Source organism: Bemisia tabaci, chromosome 4 (genome assembly GCF_918797505.1).
Source record: "Bemisia tabaci chromosome 4, PGI_BMITA_v3".
Classification (NCBI taxonomy): domain Eukaryota; kingdom Metazoa; phylum Arthropoda; class Insecta; order Hemiptera; family Aleyrodidae; genus Bemisia; species Bemisia tabaci.
This window is the reverse complement of record NC_092796.1, coordinates 20,678,968-20,703,283: the sequence shown is the minus strand read 5'-3', so window position 1 is coordinate 20,703,283 and position 24,316 is coordinate 20,678,968. Positions and strand designations below refer to the sequence as shown.

General features: G+C 41.2%; 1 protein-coding gene across 2 annotated transcripts in view; it reads left to right on the top strand.

The window, feature by feature from the left end:
* Positions 1–23,805, top strand: part of LOC140224443 (uncharacterized) — a 56,662-nt gene extending 32,857 nt beyond the window's left edge. For both annotated transcript variants that reach the window (XM_072299470.1, XM_072299469.1), the window contains exons 4-5: positions 18,474–18,650; positions 19,776–23,805. In XM_072299470.1, coding sequence (XP_072155571.1) covers positions 18,474–18,650; positions 19,776–20,353 — 755 coding nt within the window. In that variant the 3' untranslated portion in view covers positions 20,354–23,805. The remainder of the gene's footprint in view (positions 1–18,473; positions 18,651–19,775) is intronic.
* The last annotated feature ends 511 nt before the right edge of the window (positions 23,806–24,316 follow it).

Genomic DNA, 24,316 nt, shown 5'->3' with positions numbered 1-24,316 from the left:
CTGCCGCGCTAAGGAAGAGCACCGTATGGAACTTCTGCCGTTGCCAAATTTCCCTTCATAAAATACGAATTTTCAGGGAAATCTGTGAATTTTTTCCCTCCAATTATTCAAAGAATTTTATTCGCAAGCAGATCAAAATTACCTGAAAATTCCAAAGGAAATCGTTTATAACTCTCCTTAAAAATAAGCATTTTATTAGAGGGAATTCAGCAACTCCTGAATGTTCATACGGAGTTTATCCTTAGCACGGCGGAAGTCATACCTTGTCTAGAGGCCCATTCGACCCGGAAAACTAGTGAGCTCTCGAGCCACTCAAAAATGTTCTCCAAAACTTGTAAAAGTTCTGCGATTCCCGAAATTTGCCCACCATTCCAAGTCCGGGCACTCTTGCCGCCTTTCAGATGAGAATCCAACGAGAGGGCGCTCGGCCGATTGTTGCACCGCGTCTCGTCGGTAGCTCTAGAGTACATCAGAGTAATTAACTTGAATTGTTTGACACGAGGAGCCGGGGCCCCGGCGCGGCAATCTTCACGCTTTATAATATCAGTCAAAAAGAGGAAGCTGCAAAAGCCGTGATATTTTATCAGAAGCGAAATTGACTCCGACAATCAACTAAAGCTTTTAATGGCATTTACTTTGGAGCCACCCGAGCGCCCCCGCGCGGCCGGCGGGCTCCCCACGTCGGTGACGCCTATCCCTCTCTCGTCATCGTTAGGCTGATTCAATTACCCGTCTACCTACCGGTGTCAAAAGCTCCCTTTCACAAAAACTACCCCCGACGCCTGCATGTTGAATACACGCTACTCAAAGCTCACACCTCCTGTCAATGCTCAGCCCGACGAATTTGTTGCTCTTCGTGTCTCGGTGTCGTCTTTCCACCCTCGCTCGGATGTCTCGAACCTGTCACGAGATTTACATGTCCTTCCGCTTGTTTTCCTTGTGTGCCCCGGTCATATTCTTCTTCTTCCTCCTTCTTCTTGTTGACAATAATACACGATAATTTAAAGTAAATAAATCAAGGTAGTACATATTTTTTCCACTTCGAACTTTTCATCAAAGTGTTCTCCTTACGTACGCTTAGTTCTTATTGTTATACGGTTTAGAACTTATCAATGGTTCTTAACAATCATTCTGGGTCTTTTGGCCCTGAAGGGCAGAATCCATCAAATTTCCCTCAAACTAGGGATCTGGGGGTAATTTTTCACGAGCAAGACGGATTAATATTAGCTTTAAGAGAAAAATAACAAAAAAAAGAAGAGAAAAACACAATTCTCGGTCATTTGTAACTTTAACCATTCACTATATGAAAAACATATGAGGTAAACGAATATTAAAACTGGTTTCGCATTTTCACTGCGTAAATCGACAGATAAACTCAGAAACCCCGCACCTCGATTTTTGTTTATCAATTTTCAAATTCACCCTTCCTACATTATGCCTGTGATTGAAAATGATCCAGTTTGATCGCTCGAAGTTTACATACCTGGAATATTCTTTAGAATCTTCAAGATATTACGTTGAATAGTTTTCTAATTTTTCATGATGTAAAACCTGCATTCTGCGACGTTCCAAATCAAGATTTATGGTGTCCGGCCAGATTAGCTAAGCGGATAGCGCGTCTGACTCTAGACTAATAGGTCCTTTATAGTCCCGGTGGTGGCGATAAATTTTCGAGGAACTGACGAGTGGATCTCCAGAAGCAGATTCCATTTGGCCTTAATCCCTGAAAATTTGAAAGCCTTGAGCGTAGATGTGTACTAACCCTAACCTGATTCTCATTCAAGGTTGCAGAATCCTCAAATGGATTGAAAACCTCGAAAAAAAATTATGGTTGTAGAGTAGATCGGCATTCCTCTAGTTTAAGGGCTGATAATATTGGCAGAACCTTTGGACCATCCGAGTTGCCACCATGTATTCGGCTCTAAAAGGTACCCAGTGTGTCCATGTTCTCTGTATAAGGATACACTGGGGAAAAAAACACATTGGATCTAGAGTCCGGACTCTTAAAAACATCGACAAGAAAAAATACTCTTGATTCAATCGGATTTTAGCTTAGATCAAGAACCAAGCCTCTTAATTTGAGCGGATTTCCTTATGATTTAAGCAAAAATCTGATTGAATCAAGAGTATTTTTTCTTGTCAATGTTTTCAAGAGTCTGGACTCTAGATCCAATGTGTTTTTTTTTCCAGTGTACTCTATTTGAATCACTAAATACAAAAAGGGCACATATCGAGAAAACCAAATTGTTCAGGAGACACAAAAAACTGTTTATATCGTGGTAGATATTTTTTGGAAAGTCGTTATGTTGTCTCCTGAACAATTTGGTTTTCTGGATATGTGCCCTTTTTGTATTTAGTGATTCATTTGTGATATCTGGCACCGATGTGGATGAAGGCCGGAGCAGAAACGGCGGTCAATGTTGAGGAAGGGTCGAAGCGTCGACGAACCGCAACCGCGCTCTATGCGCCAAGCTCAACAATCGCACACGCTCGGGGTAAAGGGTTGCGAATATGAGTTAGTTCCCGCGAGTCTCAACAGAGAGCGAGCTTATATCGGCCCCAGCGCTTGCATACCTAATGAAATTGCCTTGCCCCAGCTCAGTGTGATACTCGAGCGTCTTAGCTTAGTAAAAACCGTAGACTTATAGGAGGTTTATATTAACGTTACACGGTTTTTTGTTGAAAGGGAATTAGTCCAATGTTTGACGAGAGGAGACCAAGTGATACCTTAAAAAAATCGAATCGAGAAAAGCTTGGCTTGCCTAGAACTATTATCCCTCTCCTAAAAATTCGAACTTCGAAACAATACTCAGCATGTGGTTGAGTTCAAATATGTTCCTCACATCTAGCCTTACGATCGAAGCTTGTGTGATCTTCCGTTGTGGCTCAAGGGGGAGAAAGCTCATGCCTTTAACTTGCTATTGGAAGAAATTCAGGAGGTGCTCACTGAGAATTTCGATCTAATTTGACAATTTCATTTTAAAAAATGCAAACTTTTTACGTAGGAGTTACGGTAGAGAAAATTGCTGATAATCTAATATTTTTTTTGCTTTTCAAAAAGCAAATTTCTGAAAAATGTAAGAAATTAAAGTTTTGAAAGGAAATTAAATTTTTCATATCTATAAAAGATTGAGATAGGGTTTTGACTGTCGCTTGATGAAACTAACCCTGATCCCGCCAGGCCTCCGGACTTAATCGCCCTCCAAATAAAGTGACTGACCATCACTATGCAGCCAAACCTCCCCCAAATAAGGACAACTTCTGGAACAGAACCTACGACAAAAATTTCCCACTAAACAGAAGAATGGGACAGGATCAAACGAAGACCACACCACACAACGATCTACATAACAATCATCAATCAGCACCACAAAATGACCAACAAAGCACTCGATCAAACAATCAACAAAATGAACGCTTATATCTAGAAACACTCTTAGAGAGACAGACTGCCATGTTTGATAAACTCAACAACACAATCGATACGTTAGTGCTTATATTCTACTGTGCGATTACGTCAGTACAACCTAAACAGCTTATTGGATATAGCAAGGAAATGAGAGTATCTTTAATATATCTCTTTACTACTCTGCGAAAGGGTTTTCTTCGAGATAACACCAAGTATGCGTTGAAATGTTTCACGATTGTTGCCTTCGTGTGTTCTTTCGAGAAAAATCCGTTACACAGGAAACTCAGGGAAGCAATAAATCGGAGGAGGAGGGTATTTATTCCCTCCCATCATCTTAAGATCTGTATCTTATCCTCAACGGAGAGGAAATACGGGATGATGAATTATTAAACTAGCGGCGCAAATTTAAGCACGCTAAATTCAAATTTATTATCTCTTTAAATACGAAATCTTCTTTGAGCGCGTTCGTCGGTACTGAGGTACTTCCTTAATTGGAATAACCCTTGTTAAAAATCCCCGAGCGGAGCGCTTGGATCGTTGTTGTCAAACGGTGCCTAAAAATCATCAGATTTTTTAGTCGTCACAAAAAATGCCGCGATTGGTTATGCAGAATTTACCCTATGAGAAGGTAAAGGGCTCTGTAAATCAAGAGGGAGGGAAACGGTTCTGCCGCAGCAGCAGTGGCACTTAGTATTAGTAGTGGTAAAATAAGAGCACGCAAGATAATAAGAAAATAATGAGCAGAAATTAAGTTTGAAAAACCGTGCAGATTTACTGAACACTGAACACTCAAGAAATCTAATCCGTCTGAAACGACAAGTCTCATCTCGTGCGGATTTCGCCTTCAATAAATGGTGCAGGCAAAATGGGCTCCCTTGCGTTAAAATAGTGGTATCATTGCGCCGCGCCGTGTGCTGCTTTCATACCTGCAGATTAGCGTTGGTCAGAGTTACACGTTCAAAAGCTAGAACTGTTGACGCGCATGATGGAGCAAGAGGCATTTCTGCGAAATTATTCACTTACGGTGGCACCTACTTTATTTTCACCGGTAAATAACAATCACATATAACATTCTACGCGGTGAGTTACGCACTGTTTCAACTCCAACCAATTTTTTTCTCTTTTTATTTTATTTGTTTCACTATTGTCTTGATGTTGATAATGAGTTATCTTGCTCCGATAACTCTACGCAGAATTCAAAATGGTCATGAGTATGTGATGCTGTCATTGAGATATATAAACTAACAACTAAGATTTTTCCTACCATGAACATAATTTGAATAGGGGGAAAGTATGGATGTTTGATAATAGGACGCACCTTCATTGCTTTTTTTTAATCCGAAGAACCGCATCACATAACGGTGGTTATTATGGTCTTGCGTGGATTTGTCACAGCTGGCCAATTTATTTGTACCAAACTGTAGCTTTACTTTAGTTTGAATTTGAAAGCAAGAAGCTCAAAATTGGGCAAACTTTTCGCAAAAATCGTGAGATGAGGAGAGAATGACATTGCCCATGCGTTTACTGTCATTTTTGAGCAAGTGTACTTAAGTACCAACTCTTATCTTTGCTTAGGTGACAGTTTTACAACAATCCTCCTTTAATCCTTCGCGGGAAAAAGTTTTAGGGGTTATTTCCTTAAAACTATGCTGCCGTGCTAAGGAAGAACGCCGTATGAACATTCGAGAGTTGCCAAATCTCCTTGAATAAAACATGTATTTTTGACGGAATTTACGCATATTTTTCCTTGAAATTTTCAGATATTTCAGACTGAATTGTGAAAAAATAGTCTGAAAAATTGGAGGAAAAATATTTACGATTTCCCCAATAAATTCGTATTTCATCAGAGGAAATTTGGCAACGCCTAAAGGTTCATACGGCGTGTTTCTTAGCACGGCTCAAGGCAGTATGATACTACCTTAATTTATTGGATGATATGGACATTTCCGCTTGATTTTGGTAGTACCGCAACAATCGGATTAGTAATCTAATTAAGTGGGGTGCTACCACAATTAATTGGAAACATCCAAGTTGGGACTGAACCCCTAGCTTTTTCTTTCCGTGTTTTTAAATGCGTCAATCCATTCTAACAGAATGCCATGACCGCCCCGATGCAGGACACTTAGGAATCGTGAAGACGTACCATCGAGTATAATAGCAGTATTATTGGCCTGCAGCCTCATTGTTGAAATTTAGTGTTTGTCGGGCCGACATAGATGACATAGGTTAAAAGGCAAAGCGTGATTGGTCGGCTGTGTCTTATTGCTGCTTTGTCGTGCTTTGTCGGGTGGAATGGACGACATACTGTCGAAAACGAAAGAGGTGCTGTTAGCTTGTCGTGAGTTCAACCCGAAATAGGCACGTCAAAGCAGCGATAAGACATAGCCGACCAATCACGCTCCACCTTTTAACGTATGTCATCTATGTCGTCCCGACAAACACAAAATTTCAAAAATCAGGCTGCTGGTATGTTCCAAGATGTCGCTGATTATGTCCGATCCTGTGAGATCTGCCAAAAGACCGAACTCGAACCAGAGAGACCAGCCGGTCATATGTCTAGTCACGTCGTCGAAGAGCCATGGACGGTGGTATCCACAGATCTGATGGGACCATCTCCGCTCAGCTCCCTAGGATTTACTTATATCGTAGTGTTTGTAGACTTGTTCACGAAACGGGTAGAAGCAACGCCTCTTAGAAGGGCAACGGCAGAAACCGTCGACGATGCGTTCCGAAGAAACGTGCCATACCGATGGGGTACACTAGAAGTAGTCGTCTGTGACAACGGACCAATTGACCAAAGTGATCAATTCGATAGTATAACCTTTTCCGACTGCTTTGTGATGGAAACGGAATATATACCTCCTTACCACCCCCAGGCAAATCCAACGGAGCGGTATAGCTGAACATTCAAGGGAATCATCCGATCATTTGTAAGCCACCACCAGAAAGACTGGCATAAGCATACTGGTACCACCCAGAATTTTGCAGGGCGATGGACTCAACAATTAATGAGACAACAAGATTTGCCCCGGCGTTCTTAAATTTTGGAAGACACCCAAAGTCATCTGCTACACTACGACAAGTCGAAAAAAAACTCCTTGAGATCACTTCCATAAAAGGGGTCCATAAATGCGCTAATTACAAGCAGCGTTCGTTATCACGCCTGATTATGGTTCTGCCCGAGAATTCATGATCGAGTTGGAATGCGACCCATACTTAAAATTTCAAAACTCCGACAAAATTCATTGACTTCATTTTTAAACTAGAAAAAGAGGGAAAAATCGGGATTTTTATTTAAAAATGTTGTCATTCGTTTCTTAAAAATTCCGTAAAGTTAAAAAATTGAGTTGAACCTTTGCGGTATTATTGATGATTGAAGCACACACTGGAAATTGGATCTAGAGTCCATACTCTTAAAAACATCGACAAAAAAAATTCTCTTGATTCAATCAGAATCTAGCTTAAATCAAGAACCAAGCCTCTTAATTTGAGCAGATTTCGTTTTGATTCAAGCAAAAATCCGATTGAATCAAGAGTATTTTTTCCTGTCAATGTTTTCAAGAGTCTGGACTCTAGATCCAATGTGTTTTTTTTCCAGTGCATGTTTTCAAAGTTGCGCGCATCCAAGCATCCGTCTGTTTCATGCTGCAAAGCAGAGACTCCGCGTTTCTCCCTGCGGGGACAGCAAGAAAACGAGGAATCCACGTAGCGGCGCCCATTTATCTGAGGTTCCGTAAACTACCTCTCGCGGGACAGGTTGCGAATTTGAGGGAAATCAAAGTTGGAATGGGTTATCTCCTATTTCAAGGGGGAGCCGGAAAACACGAAGGGGGGGGGGGGGAGATTGATCAAGGTGGCATTGTGTGCATGCTAAGATCAAAGAATGAACGTCGGACTCGACAGCAACGCAGCGTCTCATTCCCATTTTATATTTCTGAAGCAGCGGTCAATACGCGCCCACCACCCTTTTGACCTCCCAGTTTAATTGTTTGAAATTCTCCTCGCCAACGACCCGACCGAGATCCAGGCGCCCCGCCACCCCCTCCCGTCGTCCGCCCCCGACCCCTTGCCAATCTGGCATTCAGGGTCTCCGCGAAAACCCCGCCACGACGCGTTTCGCGAAAGTTGCCATGTTTTTTGATAATTTCGTGAAAATTCAAACGAAACCCTTGCTTTATGGATCGTATTCGATACACCAAGTAGGTGAGATTGTATGGATATCGATTGGTTCCATGGAATTCCATCGATTGGAAACATGACATCAAAAGTCTATTGAGTAATCAGAGGGAACCGTTTCTTGTGATAGATGTTTGATTCTATGAGTATTTAATGACGATGAAAAGTGAAATTGAGGATTTTGTCATATTCAGCTTTTTCTACTAAAATCATGAAATTTTTGTTTAAAGTTACGATCTATTGTTTTGATACATCGAACCACTATCGAAGACGATCTATTCCTTCCATAGTTTAAAAATCTTAGTTTGAAGGCTGAACCGTCAATATCGCAAAAAATAAAGAATTATGTCCAACTGTCAAGTTTCTACTTCAATATAAGCACGGATGTGTCGATTTCCGAAAGAAGGTACCTCCGTAGATAAAATCAGTCATCGCGGTTTTTGACAGATGAGAACGTAAAAATTTCGCGTTTCGATATATTTCATTATTTTTTGTCGATCGACACGGTCCGATCACCTAAATACAATTTTAAAGTAAGCCCAATCGAACGATTCGGACTTTAAAAGAGAGGGAAGAGAATAATGAAAAATAGGAAAAACAATTCTGATTATGAAATTACTGAGGAAACCTGCGACTCGGAACGGCGTAACGCGAGTTGTAAGGCATACCCGAAGGACGCGCTTTGATGACGGCGCAGAGATACAACTATTCGTACTTGATGGATGTCCGTGTTGCTGCTGCAAAATTGAAGGCGCGATGGCGCAAGGCGTGAGCTCGCAATGCTCCGATCTTTTCAGAACTTTCTTTAATTCGGGAAAAGAGTTGAGTCGTGTGAGATCTCTGGAGACCTGCAGAAAATGAACAATGATCTTGCTGAGCTTAGTGAAGAAGAAAATGATATTTATATGATTCAGAATTGATCAACGAAGAAAACTTTGAGGACCAGCCTGAAGCCAAAATGCAAAAAAACCGTCAGAAATTTCTTTCGTCCGATGCTGACAGCAACATATCTGACATAAAGATTCAGAAGATAAGCCAAAAGCAAGAAACGAAAAACACGTAGGAAAGTGTCTAGGGCAGAGAAAGAGAAAAACTATTACATCTTTCCAATCTTCGGTTGGGTTTCTCACGACCGGTACAAATTAAACAACCTGGAAATAGAGCAAAAGAAAGCACCGTCCATTCCTGGCTGAGAGACTGAAAGGTCCGATTTGTACCACCCATTCTTCCGGCGACTGAGCCCGAAGTAGTCGATGCAATAAGACTTCTACATCCGAAGGTTTGTCTTCTAACACAAGAACGAACGGCATGTTTACACACACCGTGATCATGCGTTTAGAGACTGATTTTTTTGTGGTGATTTTATCTGATGACATGTTTTTAGTGTCACCGAGACCCGAAATTTCTGCGTTCAATATTGAAGAAAATATCGCCTCTCTAAATTTGCGTTATCCACGACACGATTTTTATATGTACGGTGGTACATCAACTACCATCGATTACTGTAAAATTGGCATTTAGACGTGGATCTATATTCTGTTTTTACTCATAATTAATTCTTTTACAAAGAAAATTCTTTGAAACGTGATTGGTAAACTATAAGCAGTTCAGGAAAATGTAGTTTACCTGTGAAGAAACTTACAGTGGAAAAAAGTCTCTTTAATACTGCACTGGAAAAAAAACACATTGGATCTAGAGTCCACACTCTTAAAAACATCGACAAGAAAAAGTACTCTTCATTCAATCGGATTTTTGCTTAAATCAAGAACCAAGCATCTTAATTTGAGCGGATTTCCTATTGATTTAAGCAAAAATCTGATTGAATCAAGAGTATTTTTTCTTGTCAATGTTTTCAGGAGTCTGGACTCAAAATCCAATGTGTTTTTTTTTCCAGTGTGAGTCCTGAGTCTAAAAAAATTCGACAAGAAAAAACACCCCTGATTCAATCGGACTTTCGCTTGAATGGAGAGCCACGCCTCTTAATTCCAGCGGATTTCTTTTCGATTCAAGCTGAAATCCGACTGAATCAAGAGTATTTTTTCTTGTCGAATCTTTTAAGAGTGTGGACTCTATATCCAAGAATATTTATTCCAGCGTAAAATTGGCCAAAAATTAAGCAACTTCATATTCCGTCAAGCTGATTTTGGTTTAATCCGTGCATCTGATAAACACCCGAAGCAGCGTGTATCAATTCGAGAATTCGAGGACGTGGCGTCGGTCCGACAACCGGGGGCGCAGTAGGCGATGGGGATGGGCAGTGGCCGGGTCGAAGGCTGAAGGGCCGAAGGGACGGAGGCGGTGAGCAAAGGGTGAGATTTAAGCTAAAAAACTAATGTCAGAGAAACGCGGAGCAATTTGTACTCCACAGGAAGGAGCTCATTAGTTCCTGTCCGAGCCACGTGTGGCGCTGATTACAAACTCCGAAGGAAACTGCACCATTTTCTTCGCCCCACCCCACCCCTTCCGCCACCCCGGGAGCTATCTATTTTGAGTTTCTCTCTCTCGTTCTTCGCTCCGGTCCGCGACGTCTTCGCAGTGCCCTGCCGGCCCGTGTTCGAAATGTCAATGCGGTGATATAATATCCACCCTGGTCATCCCCCGGGAGAAAACCAATCTCCTCTCCCGACCCACCCCTCGCTCCGGGCACGTACGAACGGTGTCCCGGCCCGACGTCCACGACCCCCATGCAAATACCCCCTCTCATACATTATTACCCCCTAATGCAGTGACCCTGGGGTGCACCTGTTGAATTTTTTCTCCGCTTCTCTGTGTTTTAACTCACCCCGCTTTTCCCATCCGAGGCCGCAGTATCTCTCAGATAAAATGCCAAAAAAAACAAAAAAAAAACAAAAAACAAAAAAAACTCCCTCCGCTCCGGGGGTACAGCCCTTGCGACTTCGCTGCGCTTCAAATAGCATACTGTTTATATTGAAGAAAAACTGAATACAGTTGAATGGGTTAGTTGCGCTGGTGATAGAATCGTGTCTTGATGATAGATTCTTGTAGATTAGCTAAGAATAATAAAATCCGTTCAAATATCAGCTTTCTCTGTTCAATATTAACCGAGATACCGAGCTTTGAAAAATTCGGCTTATGACGTCATCCACCGCGGCCGTAACACCCCTGGTTTCTTCGACCTTGCTTTCATCCAAGTTTCACGTTGAGCAACCAATGCAAACGAGTGCATCAACGGTTGATGAATCCACGGAGGAAGAGATCTTGGTATGCATAACCGCGGTGCATGACGTCATAAACCGAATTTTTCAAAGGGGATATCTCGGATCATACTGGTTGTAGAAAATTGCTGTTTGGACGGATCTTACTATTTATAGCCAATCTGCAAGAATCATTAATCAAAACACCATTTTGTGACCAGCGCAACTGACCCAAAAATGCTGGGAAAAAGTATGTTCCGCGGTATATAAAACTTTAGATTCTGTCGATTTGTTATTATGACGTCGCCTAGTGTTGCCGCAATCACACGCTGAATTTAGCAGCTGAATGTGGAAGTCAACAGTCATCGCCCAACGGCTGAAATTTCGCAAATTTGAGTTATTTTCATCCAGATGTGTATCAAATCTACTCGAATAGTTCGGAAAAATCCAACAATAGTCCGATGGTTGCTGAGAATCGTTGCTGAATTTTAAGCGTCATGCACGCGCAAAATTCAGGCATCGGGCCGATGACTTCCACATTCAAGCCACATCCAGCTCCCACATTCAGCATGTGATTGCGGCATCAGTTGAGTGGCTTTTAACTGGTTGAGCTGGTCAACTTTCGCTGCGCAGATTATACTCAGCACTTCGCTCGCCATGTACCATAAGGGACAAATAAGAATAACTAACAGAAACAAAACGTTTACATCTCATGAAGTAATACCTCAGGTGTTACCTTACTATACGAGTAGTGTCTCTAAAATACGGTTTCTCTGGTGGGAATGAATCTGGCCGCTTTTCGCGATTTCCCGGTTTGCGAATGCGCCCGCCGGGGTGGGCGCCCGGGCCCGGGTTGGGGCGTGCGGTGAAGGGGCGGAGGCAGGGGAGGGGGCGCGAGGGGCGCCAAGGCAAAGGGTTAAGTAAAAACGTGGGAAGATACCTACTCTAAGCCGCTTTGCATCTTTTGGCCTGTGACAACACAGAAGCATTTAAATGCTCTAATCTGATAAAAGGGTGACGGCTCGTGATTAAGAGCTGCAAACATCTCAACTTGCTCCTTTTTTCCTCCGGTCCTCCCGGAGCTCTTCGCCTAGCCTGCTTACGACGTTCATTTCCTTAAAGTCCCTCTCCCACTCTTCATCCGCTCCGGGTTGTTCCATCTTCGCCGGCTTTTCTCCCTCGCACACTATTCATGCCTTTCAGGTTTGCCTTTCAAATTTCTCCGTGTCCCGGCGGCTTTTACGCGTCTTTCCTCTCTTCCTCTCGAGCGTCTGCCCGGGTTTCATCCCTGTTAATGCCTCTGAGTACGTTTAGACTAATGCACGTAGTCTAGCGACTGTGTAAATGAAGACAAATAAGCTGGCTGTGTTTTCTCAGGAGCTGGAAATTTGAACCGAGCGCTCTCGCAGTGCTATATCGTCGCCAAAATTAAATACCGTCCTGACAGGGGAGTAATTTTAAAACGGCTCTCATCTCGGCTTCACGCTCCTTGCACCGCCTGTAAGAGCTCAGCGCATTAACTATGAGAGCATGCTTTTTATCTCTTGCATCTTTCCGCGTCTCTCTCCGCCGGCGGCAACGTTTCCAGTGCGTGTATGCATTCGCCTTTCAACGATTCTCCCTGCCACTGATATGCGGAAAAAATACTCCCCAAGAAAATTAAAATCTATACAGCCTTCAAGAAATGTCCTTCGTATAAAATATGTTGGATCTTGGCAGCCCGTGACAAGAAACACATTTTAAAAAAATTTAACACTGCAGGTAACAAGGATAGAAAAAAACACATGTACCAAGACGTTTTTGGCTGAAAACACTACAGCCTTCTTCAGTTCGATAAAATATTTTTAAAAAATTAAAAATTTAGAACTTAGTGCTAGTTTGTACCTTTTCAAACGAGACGAATCTTCCAATTGCGGTTATGGTTCTTCCCATAGTCCGAACATATTGAAAAAGGATGTAATATATGTTGAGGAGGCCAAACCGAAGCGAATCAAAGTCAAATCAGACGATTAGGCTAATTTCCGAGATGTTGATTAAACAACAAATATTCACAAAGGTTGCGCTCTGCAAGATTCATTGATGTGCAGTAAAACAAAAACCTAGGCCCAACCGGGGAGAAGATTCAAAGAAAATGAAAATGGTTCCTCCGGGGCTTCTATGAAATTGTAACAGATTTAATTGATAGTCAAGGAGTTAAAAATCAAGTAGAGATTAAGAGAAAATCAAAGAGGAAATTTTGTTTTTTGGGATACTCTCTTATTTAGAGAATAGTTTAGTGAGGGCAGTTTTAACTTTGACCGCGGTAAATCTGACAGCTTTGCCAAACGGTTCAAATTTTTAATTTCGCTTACGATAAATAGCATTTCCACCAAGAAAACTATGCTAGAGTAATGCAGACGTAGCAACGTCGAGCATAAATCAGAATGAGAGCGGGCACGAAAGCTCAAAGCAAACAGAGGACGGCTTTGGCTCAGTTAAATTGTAAGTACACATGTGCGTGATAATTATTTATGCTCGAATTAATTAGGGATATCAAAGCGGGTCATTGCCATTGTGAATCCCGATTCGGTGTTAATGCACCTGAATTGGATTGCCTCACTCCACGCTGCGGTGTCGCTTCCCTCGCGCGCTCGCCCGTTTCACTCCGTTTTAGCCCGGGACAGGAACAGTTTATGACGTCATCTTGCGACGTGGCCCCCAGCACTGCCACGTTGCTAGCTATGACCACATCCTCTGTCCTCAATTGCCCTTCTCCCCCTTCGCACGAACCCCTTCTGGAAAATGGCTGGGAACGGGAAATCGCAGTTTGTAACTGGGGGAAAATTCTGTCCAGCGGGCTGATTATTAAATGTGGTAGACAAAGCTATAGACAAGACAAAGATGGCATAGGGAGTATCCTATCGGTTGAAATGTGTGATCTCCATAGGCTATAAGGGTGGTATATGGACTAACATAGGGTCTCTCGTGGGTTGCCGTTAGTTAGTCTATTACTTACCTCCTTTGTTCATTGCAAACACCCACTTCCACCAATCGGCTCTCTCCATATCCATCTTGTCTTCCTTGTCTATAGCTTTATCTATCAATTTCAATAATCGGCCCGCAGGAAAACTTTACTGTTTGCACGGGGAAAAAAACTTCGTGCGTGGGACCCGAAGTTGAGGTCACATGGATCTCTGAAGTTTTCGGATCATGTATCTAAAAACTTGAGATCCAGCTGCCGAAGTTCGGGTCAGACATCTGATGTACTTCGATGCATACCGAAGGGTTCGGATCACACATTTGAAGTACTCCAGTACATACCGAAGTGTCTCGATGCCTGACCCGAACTTCGGCAGCTGGACCTCAAGTTTTAGCTGCGTGATCCGAAAACTTCAGAGATCCATGTGAATTCGACTTCTGGTCCCACGCACGAAGTTTTATTCTCCATGTGATGGAATCGACTAAGCAAGGCGCGGTGTGACTACTAGTGACGAGCGAACACTCTATGGTCTTTCGAAAAATCTATTAATTTGAGTTCTACTCAGCTTTTTTCCAATAAGGACAAAACCTCATTTTGTGTGATGATTTTGAAGTGTCCATATCTTTATTTGTCATCCGCTTAAAGTAGGTAGTGAAAAATTTGCAACGTCGCAAATTGAGGTATGAATGTAATCTCACCGCTGGTGATGAGATATTGTGTATCTGCGCGCGCGCTCGAGTGTAATTTCAGTGGCAATCCTGATTTCCTGCCGTCAAGTCGAAGCGACGCTGTTGAAAGGCGCTTTGAGCAACTATTCCACCTCGGAAGTGTTGCACAGTATCAGACGGAAATGAAGGCGCACTAAAGTGCGTATAATGACTGGAATCGTTTACCACAGCGTAGATTCCCGTTTTTGTTTGAAAGGTAGATGTGGGATGGTAATAGTCACCAAGTTCAATATAAAAATTTGAAAACAGCAATACGTTACGTTAAAGAAAAATTCATTGAATTACGTTGCATGCGCCATAAAAATACGCCCTAGATGGAGGCTGATTTCTTTCGCTAAGTTCACATTTTCGAAACAATGCATTTTTGAATAAGGGTCATTCTACTTATGTTTTAGAAGGATAATTCTTTCGAAAATATGCGAGAAGGAAATATGTTCGAACGAACGGTATGGTATTTTCTCGGGATCCTGAACTGTTGAAGACTGCCTACTAATTCATGCACGTCAAAATGCCTTGATTTCCAGCTGATACTGTGTAATACCTCAGCTGCCAACAGCTCAGCAGTTGCACGAAGCGTCGTTATCAATTATGCGCAGCTCAGATGGCGAGATTTCATTTTTACCGAGAAAATTATATTACGGCGCGTATTTAAGATCCCTTTCTTCCACCAACGATGCTTCACAAATCTGATTCAAAATCTGGTCCACCTCAGTAGACAACTTCATCGATAGTTTTTACAAATATTTTGTGCAGGATGATCACGGTGATTGAATCATACAGATAATAAGATACAGGGATTAAGTAAAATTTACAGACTGCACGTACTTCCATGTGACTTCATCCAAAATCCACGCTGTGGAATTAAAAACTTAGGCATAATCGGTATATTTTAAACGAGGAACAAGTATTTTAAACCCACTTTTGAAAATTTGAAAATCCAAGATAGCAGATGTGACCTAAAATTCTATCTCGGCTCCTGTTCATTCAATTTTAGTGGAACTTGGGATCATGGGTTTATTTGACGGGAAAAACGTTTATTCAATCAAATTTTCAAAATTAGAAACTCAAAGATGGCAGGTGTAGTCCAAGCCTAACATGATACGTTGGCTCCTTCTCAATCGAAACTTGGCGCGAGGAGGTATTTTTTGACGCGACACTAACTTGCTCTCTATAATTAAACAGAACTAAGTTCAATTTTGATAATTGCATCTTCTGTATTTGCCAAAACTAATGAAATTTGTTCAAAAGCTGAGTTTGCATCCATTATTAGTGCAGATGTTGCCCTTCTGAAAATACGATTGATTAACGTCATTGACCAGGGCAGTGTCATTTTTTTTTTTTTTTTTACCGTAAACATACGTAGATCAATTCCTTGCATGTAGCGCAACTCTTGAATTGGTGCCCATCGCCGATTTTGTTAATCTAAGGGGAAGAAGCAATAGTATGCACCATCACAATAAATAACGTTATATACTCATTATTTTATGAAGGGTGGGTAATATTTCCGTTAATTATTGTTGATAAAGACGGTTGGGGAGTCTTAAAATTAATATGTAATCTATAGAATTCAACACTTCTGCGACAAGCACAATCAACATGCATCCATTATTTTTTTACGGATTCCCAACAACCTAGTAAAACCACCGAGGAGAGTGATTACTGGTCTAGAATTTTTTTTTTCTTTCAGTATTTTGTAGAAGATTAAAAATTTAAAAATTCATATTTCAGAGATACATACTTTAATCTAAAATATCTGTTCCCGAAGAGATCCAAAGTCAATTTGACACACTGGGAAAAAAACACATTGGATCTAGAGTCTAGACTCTTAAAAACATCGACAAGAAAAAATACTCTTGATTCAATCAGATTTAAGCTTAAATCAAGAACCAAGCCTCTCAATTTCAGCGGATTTCGTTTTGATTCAAGCAAAAATCCGATTGAATCAAGAGTATTTTTTCTTGTCAATGTTTTCAAGAGTCTGGACTCGAGATCCAATGTGGTTTTTTTTTTTTTTTTTTTTTTTTTTTCCAGTGCATGATTCAATACTGGAGGAAAATTTTTCGCTTCGATTATGATGAAACGTGAAATATTAAAATCTTGAAGATCCCGAGTCAGGTGGTACAGAGTGAAAATGCACCGCTAACAAATCGACTCTGGCCTGCGACGAAAAATGACGTGATACGAGAGCAGGGGTAAGGAGTAGGCCTTCAGTCGTATAACCCTTAACAACTCTGGCAGAAAGCGACATAACTGAATTTTGCAGGGGAAGCGGGCGGGGGCGGCAATAAAAATGAAAGCAATCCGACGAAGAATATAGTCGAGAGGAGGAAAAAGTTAAAGTCTGATTGTCAGGGGTGAAACTTTCATCGGACGCCTGAACGGTGACAGTTGCCGCGGATAGGGAGACCAGAACGGTCGGGTCGGGGTGGTAAAAAATATTAAGTGAGTATGGGCCTGGGTAAGCATTATTAAAACACGCCAAACGCGTCGGTATAATTTAATTAAAATAGAGAAGGCATCCTTGCCGGGGCGTGATAAACTAAGACAAAGGAAAGGGTTGCGGTGGGCCGTGGGACTGCGGGGCAGTGGGAGTGGTCGTCACGGAGTCGGGACAATCATGACGTCACGCGGCGCATGGCGCGGGTTGCGGGGTGGTTGCGGCCTGCCGATTGGTCCCCCGCAAAGCAACGCCGCGCGCACCGCAAACTCCACTTTCCGTCCCCCGGCGCCCCCCACTGAACCCCGATCCCCCAGGTCCCCCTACCGCCCCCTTTCTTTGCCGTCTCCTTGTCTTTCGCCACTCTCCGCTTCACGCTTCTTCGCAACTTTAAGTTCGTCGCTGTCTCTCTTTCGTCGTCGGCTCCCATTTCCTCCTGCTCTTCAGCCGTTTCTTTCGTCTCGAACCTTGTCTTGCGATACCTTTTGCCCCCCCCCCCCTCACCTCCGCCCCTTTTTCATTCCGCCTTAATCCTCCGCTGTCTCTCTTTCGCGCGCCCTCTGCCGCTCCTCCTCCTTCCTCACACTTTCTTTCGGCTCCAGTCCTCACTTGTGATACCTTAGCTCTTGATATGAATTTTATAAGACCTCTCTAATATGCACCCAGCTCTGTAACTTGTAACTTGATTGAGAAACTTTTCGCGTTGTTCGAGAATATTTCGGATATATAACCCAAGTTAGTGGAAGTCGTTGGGAGCTCGTCATCTAAATTTAAGTCGTAGCTTCCCCAAAAAATTATCTAAGTTTCAGCGATATTATGTGATCGCTAAAAGCGACGAGATTGTGATCTTCCTTCCTTTTGGAGCCTCAGATGTTACATAAAATTAAAATGGCTTTTAATAAATAGTAAGATCTAATGATCGTAAAAAATTGCCTACTATGTAGACAGTTTTTCCCTACAAAGAGAAGTTTCCAAACAGGATCTCTGTTACGAAAATTCTATTTTGTTCACCGTTATCTTCAGTGCTGAGTCGGAAAAGTGACAATCAACGGTATCGCATACTTTGTGTTGGGAAGAAAACTGACATTAATAACCTTTACACGCTAGAGAGACGCTCGGCGAATTAAATGCCACATTTTTTTATCAGTTTTTATAATTCTGCCATAGTCTTTCAACCCTCAGTTCAAGTCATCTCAGAGACAAGCAAAAAATGAATCCTCCTTATAACTCTTTCTTGGCATTTTGAATGTCACTGGGCGATGAAAAGAAAGGGTTACGATCAAGGGTTGACAAATGCCAAGCATGTGGTATTTATCCTGATCTCCGCACAAAGGTCACCACGGCAAACTGAGGCACAACTCGGCACTATTCTCTCGAAAACCAAGAAAATACAAAATTCAAGGATTATTCTTGTCCTTATGAAGCTTTTGAGAGAGGCAACGCAAGCAGAGGTTGCAGGTACTGAGATTGTTGCCGTCCCTTTGCTGTGATTACACACCTTCCTATTATATTTTTCCAGAATTTTCGTCGGAGACAAAAATATAAGCATGTTAACATGAGACGAAATATGAAGAAATTAATCGCAATGGAACATATTTTCTGATTTCAGGTCTAGCCCATCATCTAGGAATAAATGGTGATGGACATCACTGGAACTCGGCATTTGGCCGTAATTTAGGAGGGTATCCTCCTTACTTGTCGCACTGCGGACCGCCTCATTCATCGCATTTTCCTCACATACTACCATTGACTGGCTCCGATCATCCAAGAGAAACGTCGCCTAGAGGTAAGACAGTTCCCTGAAAATGGTGGAGCTATAATTTTTAACTATTAGCTTGATTTCAATTTCAATTTGAATTTGATAATTAAACAATATCAGGCCTAGTAAATGCTACCCACTATTCCTGAATTGTGTTCCTCAATTCACTCTTTCAACTTTTTTCTGTTTAAGTGAAGATTAGATACAACAAGTTTTGGGCCATAATCACAGTTTCAGAGATGAAAAAGGATAGAAAGTTGCAAAGTGTTTAGAGACATCATCAAAGGATAGTTAGTAAGTAAGTGTTGAATGGCCAGAAAGTAGTAAAACTAATAACTCAACAGCCACTCATTGATTTATTTTACTTCATTTTAGGAATTATAAGATATTTAAATTAATTATTGAAAATAGTGAACATACATTCAAAAGAAAATAGGGCTGGAAAACACAAATAATTTTCTCCGAGGGGAAAATGTTAGATGTGTGTAGTATCTGTTTAAAAGTTGATCAGGAATTAGCAAACTTGAGGCTAACACTGTGATTTGCAGAAATTTAAAATAGATGCTCCCAAAAAATTGAATTTTTTTATAGGTGTATGTACATTTCTATCCCGATCTCCTTTTGTTCAAATTTTTCGGGTAAGAAACTTTCAACTTTCAAGCAGAGAGTATGAAGTAGCCAGCCTGATATGATATATATGATAAATTTTGAAATTGCATGGATCCTTATGGCGAAAAGAAAGTTGAAAGTAACTTTTCGATACTTAAAAATCAGACTTTGGGAGAAAATTTTTCACAGAATGAGATCTCAATGTTTTTCAAAAACTGCACTTATGCGCCTTGTCCTCCAATCCCTCAATTGTGTTTAACCAATTTCTACGTTTATTTATTTTTAACTTATTCTGCTGCGTTCGCGACCGGCAAGCCCAGAAAGAGATCTGAAGATAGAATTTGTAAATTCGGAAATGGTCATCGTTACGTAGAAGTTAAAATATTTCAAGAAAAGGAGATCGGGATACAAATTTACACACATTATACGAATTAAAGATGCTCGATTGAGAAGGACTTCCTAAATTGTTTTAGGAGGTGTCCTAATAGAAAGGTTGCAGAAACGATTATGATCATCAATTGGAATTCATGTTTCAATTTTCAGATTTATTACGATCCTCGTCGGAGCCGCTGGGTCCGCTCAACATCAACGTGGGGAACCACAACCACAGCCACAACCACGCGAGTCCTGCCGGGAAGCTCCACCCCCACCCCCACCCACGCCTAGGTCGGGGGCACCCGTTCCCCATCGGGGTCGGCCGCCGCGGCAGACGGCACAAGCCCCTTTCCGACCTGAAAAACCCCGCGGGCGATCCCCCGACGGGACCCTCCACTACCGAAGGGCTCCAGAACTCGGTGGCCCCCCGGTTCCCCCCTAGCCTTCCGTTCCAGCAGAACCCCTCGTTTTTCAGCCTTTTCCTGAACCCATCCCTGTCGACGCAGTGGCTCTACTCGCAGTTCTACCCGAACCCCTACTCGCAGCTCCACTTCAGGCAGCAGATCTTCGAGGACGCCAAGGCCAAGGAAGTGCCTGACAGTCCCAAGTCCGACGACTCCAAAAAAGCTTCAAGTCCAACACCGACGCCGGATGATCAGAACAAATCGTCTTCCTCCTCAAAGTCCAGCGATAAGTCCCCGCAGGAGAAGACCTCTAAAAACTCGGACGTTTGGCGGCCGTACTAGACGTGAAAAATTTCAGATCTTTGTCACGGGTGTCTAAAGATTTACGAAGGTTACGATTGTCGATGTGTATTGATTCGTTCTCTTTATGTGGCTGTACAGATTTACGTTCAGGGTTTTGCCATCTTTTCAATAAATTGGAACTTCCGAATGTTAATTTTAAGGAAAAATAATTGTGTCAATTTGAATATTGTACATATATTAAGTATTGTTAAAAGAAAAGAAGAGGTTGCACACTTGCACAGTACTGAAAACACTGTAAAGTTGATTTCTTAATGATTATGATGAATGCATTTTTTTCATAAATTAATGTTCTCTGAACTGTTTTATTAATCCCAGTGAAAATGGGTCTGATATTGAGATCAGAGCCTTAGCAACCGTTTTGAAGACACCAATCAGAGTGTTTCAACGTCATTCCCTCCAAAAACACTACTAAACTGAACACATTGCAATAACAGATAATGATTCGGGGCACTATAGGTTATTGGTGCCGGCGAGTGAACCGCTCATTAACTGTCTCCCTGGGAAAATTGAAAAACCGAAAAGTCTAAAAGTTACTTATAATTTTTGAATGATTGTGATAAATGCATTGTCGTCATAAATTAATGTTCTCCGAATTTGTGTAGTGATCCTGGTGAATATGGGTCTGATATTGAGATCAGAGCCTTAGCAACCGTTTTGAAGACACCACTCAGAGTGTTTCGACGTCATTCCCTCCAAAAACACCGTTATTCTCAACTTTTTAAACCGGATCAATCGGATACCGGAGGAGATTCGTCGAAAGTTTATTTTTTATTATGCAGAGGCAACGAAAACATTGCAACAGACGATGATTCAGGGCACTATGGGTTATTGGTGCCGGCGAGTGAACCGCTCATTAACTGTCTCCCTGGGAATATTGAAAAACCGAAAAGTCTAAAAGTTGCTTATAATTTTTGAATGATTATGATGAATGCATTATTGTCATAAATTAATTTTCTCGGAAGTTTTGTAGTAATACTGGTTAAAATGGGTCTGATATTGAAATCAGAGCCTTAGCAACCGTTTTGAAGACACCAATCAGAGTGTTTCGACGTCATTCCCTCCGAAAACACTGTTCTTCTCAACTTTTTAAACCGGATCAATCGGATACCGGAGGCGATTCGTCGAAAGTCCATTTTTTATTATGCACAGGCAACGAACAAATTGCAACAGTCGATGATTTGGGGCACTAAAGGTTATTGGTGTCGGCGAGTGAACAGATCATTAATTATTGTCTCCTAGGGAATATTGAAAAACCGAAAAGTCTCAAAGTTGCTTATAATTTCGATTCCGCACATTGCAACGAGCAACACAAGCTCCAACAAGCCAACTGAGGGGAGGATGGGTTCAATCTGCAGTATTGTCTGACACCGAACCTCTTACAAAGAAAGAAAAACGACATTGAGGAAAGGTGGCGATGGATTTACGAGGATCCAGCAAGAATTTTAAAAAAATAAAATGATGCTTGAATTCATATATTGCCTACTGGCTTGTAATGTGAATAAAATGGTTAGGAAGAAGTCAGTTCTGTAAGTTCATTAATGTGTACATATTTCTTGATTTCTTTTTTTATGAGCAGTTGCAGCCTGAGAGGCGTGAAGGCACAAATATAGTGTTTTATCATTCGGAACCTTCAATCTTTAGTGTCAAAATTTATCACACTGTAATGTGATATTCGTTCATCCATTGAAATTTTTACGTTATTTATATAATATTGGGAGATGATAAATTATGGATCCGGAAAACCTTAATCCTTCTTTATTCAGTTCTTATTGTTCTGCCGTGTTATCTAGAATGAAGCGTTCGACAAAAGCCATAACTGTACTATTTGATTGAGATGCTATCATTTTAAAATCACTCCTTCTCATGCGATCATTTTCCATTTTCGTCTTCTTGATGATGGGCGTTAAAAAATTAATATTAAGCCCTGAACATTTCTTCTTTCAATCAACAAAAATGGTTTTCAAAAGTCATATTTTCTATGGTATACGGCAAACCTGAAGAATTATATTTTTTAATTTTCCGACGGAAGTAATTTTCATTGAATATTGTATGAAACAACTCATTTACATAGCTTCTCCAAATGATGCGCCTCTTAATCTATATGCTATTCAGGTCTCGCTGGTATTATGGCTTATTAAATTAAAATACCCTTCGAGGTTAACGCGGTGTTTGAAAACAAACCTTCACTGTAAGAAATTACAGAACTGATTGCTTTCTTCTGGTGACTCGGCAGGAACCCAGCCAACCTGATTTGAATATTGAAGTCTCCACTGATGCCATGGCGCAGTATAGCTCAGTTTTCTGGTCTGTAAACTTATTTGTTGAGAGCCATTGACGTAACATTGACTTTGTAGAATAGGGTCACTAGTGCGCCTCCAACATTTCGTGTATGCAATCCGGACAGTCGTCGAACGCGTATGGTTGCATCAAGAAGTTCGTAGCAATTTAGCAAGGCGCCGGCCAGCCGAATCGCACAAACAGCTTTAGAAAAATTAAAGCCCCTACAATAATTTGCGTATGCAATTAGGACAAGCGTGGAGCACGAATAGTGGTATCCACAAACCTGTGGTAATTTGACACGGCGCAGAGCGGTGCAATCGCGTGATGTCGCTCTAACAGGAAAGCGCACTCGAATACGCCTCAGATGAATAATCACATCAATACTCAAGGAATTTCATTGATTTGTTGTTCAGTCAAGTGTTAAACTGTATATTTGGTTTCCGAGTTTTTCCAAAGTGTCACTTAAAAAAATCACCACTACACACACTTTTTACGGTGATTTCCAGTATGAAAAAAGTTAACAAATGCCATAAACTCCGAATGAAACTGCATGATTGACTGTAAAATTCATAAAAAAAGACAAATTTTGTAAAAACTGTCATTTTCAAGTTGTAAATATTTTTGATGCATTTCGTTAACCTTATGATGTACATTTTTTTAAAAAAAAAAAAGTATGTGTATTTATCTGTAAATTAAAATGACCGTAAATAGAAATAAAATGACTGTTATAAGAACATCTGCCTCTAGACAATATTTCTCCACTTCTTTTAACTCCTTAAGAACTATCATCATCAAGAAATAAGGGAAACGTTTTGGTGTACGCAGTGAATCATTAAGATCACGTTGATTACGGTATACCAGCGCACTTTTTTCAGGGGCGTTAATTTAAACTCTCATAATCTAGAGTACTTAAACGTACAAAATAAAACTGAAAGTATTCAAAAGGCATGACTGTTGGAAAAACAGCAGACCTTGTAGGTACGTATTCTACTGGTGTTTCAATGAGTGCTCAATTTATACTTGTACTTTCTACTGTAAGTGGGGTTGCTCGTTGCTACTAGAGAGATGTGTATATTTCTGATAAATAGGGAGGGAAAAGCTAATTCGGTAAAAGCAAAGTAAAGAATAGTATCTTGACTCATTTCAGCGCACCCCCATTTCAAGGAATAGGTTAGACAACATCCTCACAGGAAAAAAGTCGCTGCGATCTAGAGTCCAGATTCTTGAAAACTATGGCAAGGAAAAATACTCTTAATTCAATCTGCTTTTTGCACGTATCAAAGGGAAATCCGCTTTAACTGAGAAACTTGTTTCTTAATTTAAGCAAAAATATAATTGAATCAAGGGTATTTTTTCTTGTCGATGTTTTTAAGAGTCTGGACTCTAGATCCAAGCGACTTTTTTTTCCAGTGCTGGGCGCAGAAAAAATTGCCTATTCAAAATAAAGAAACACGCGCACTGTCTGCTACGCTTGTATAACACGACTAGCAGTTACTCACAATTTTTAAAAATCAACTAACTAACATGGTCTGAACAATTTTAATGCTTATCATTTATGATAAGCACGCTGGAAAAAAAAAACACATTGGATCTAGAGTCCAGACTCTTAAAGACATCGACAAGAAAAAGTACTCTTGATTCAATCAGAATCTAGCTTAAATC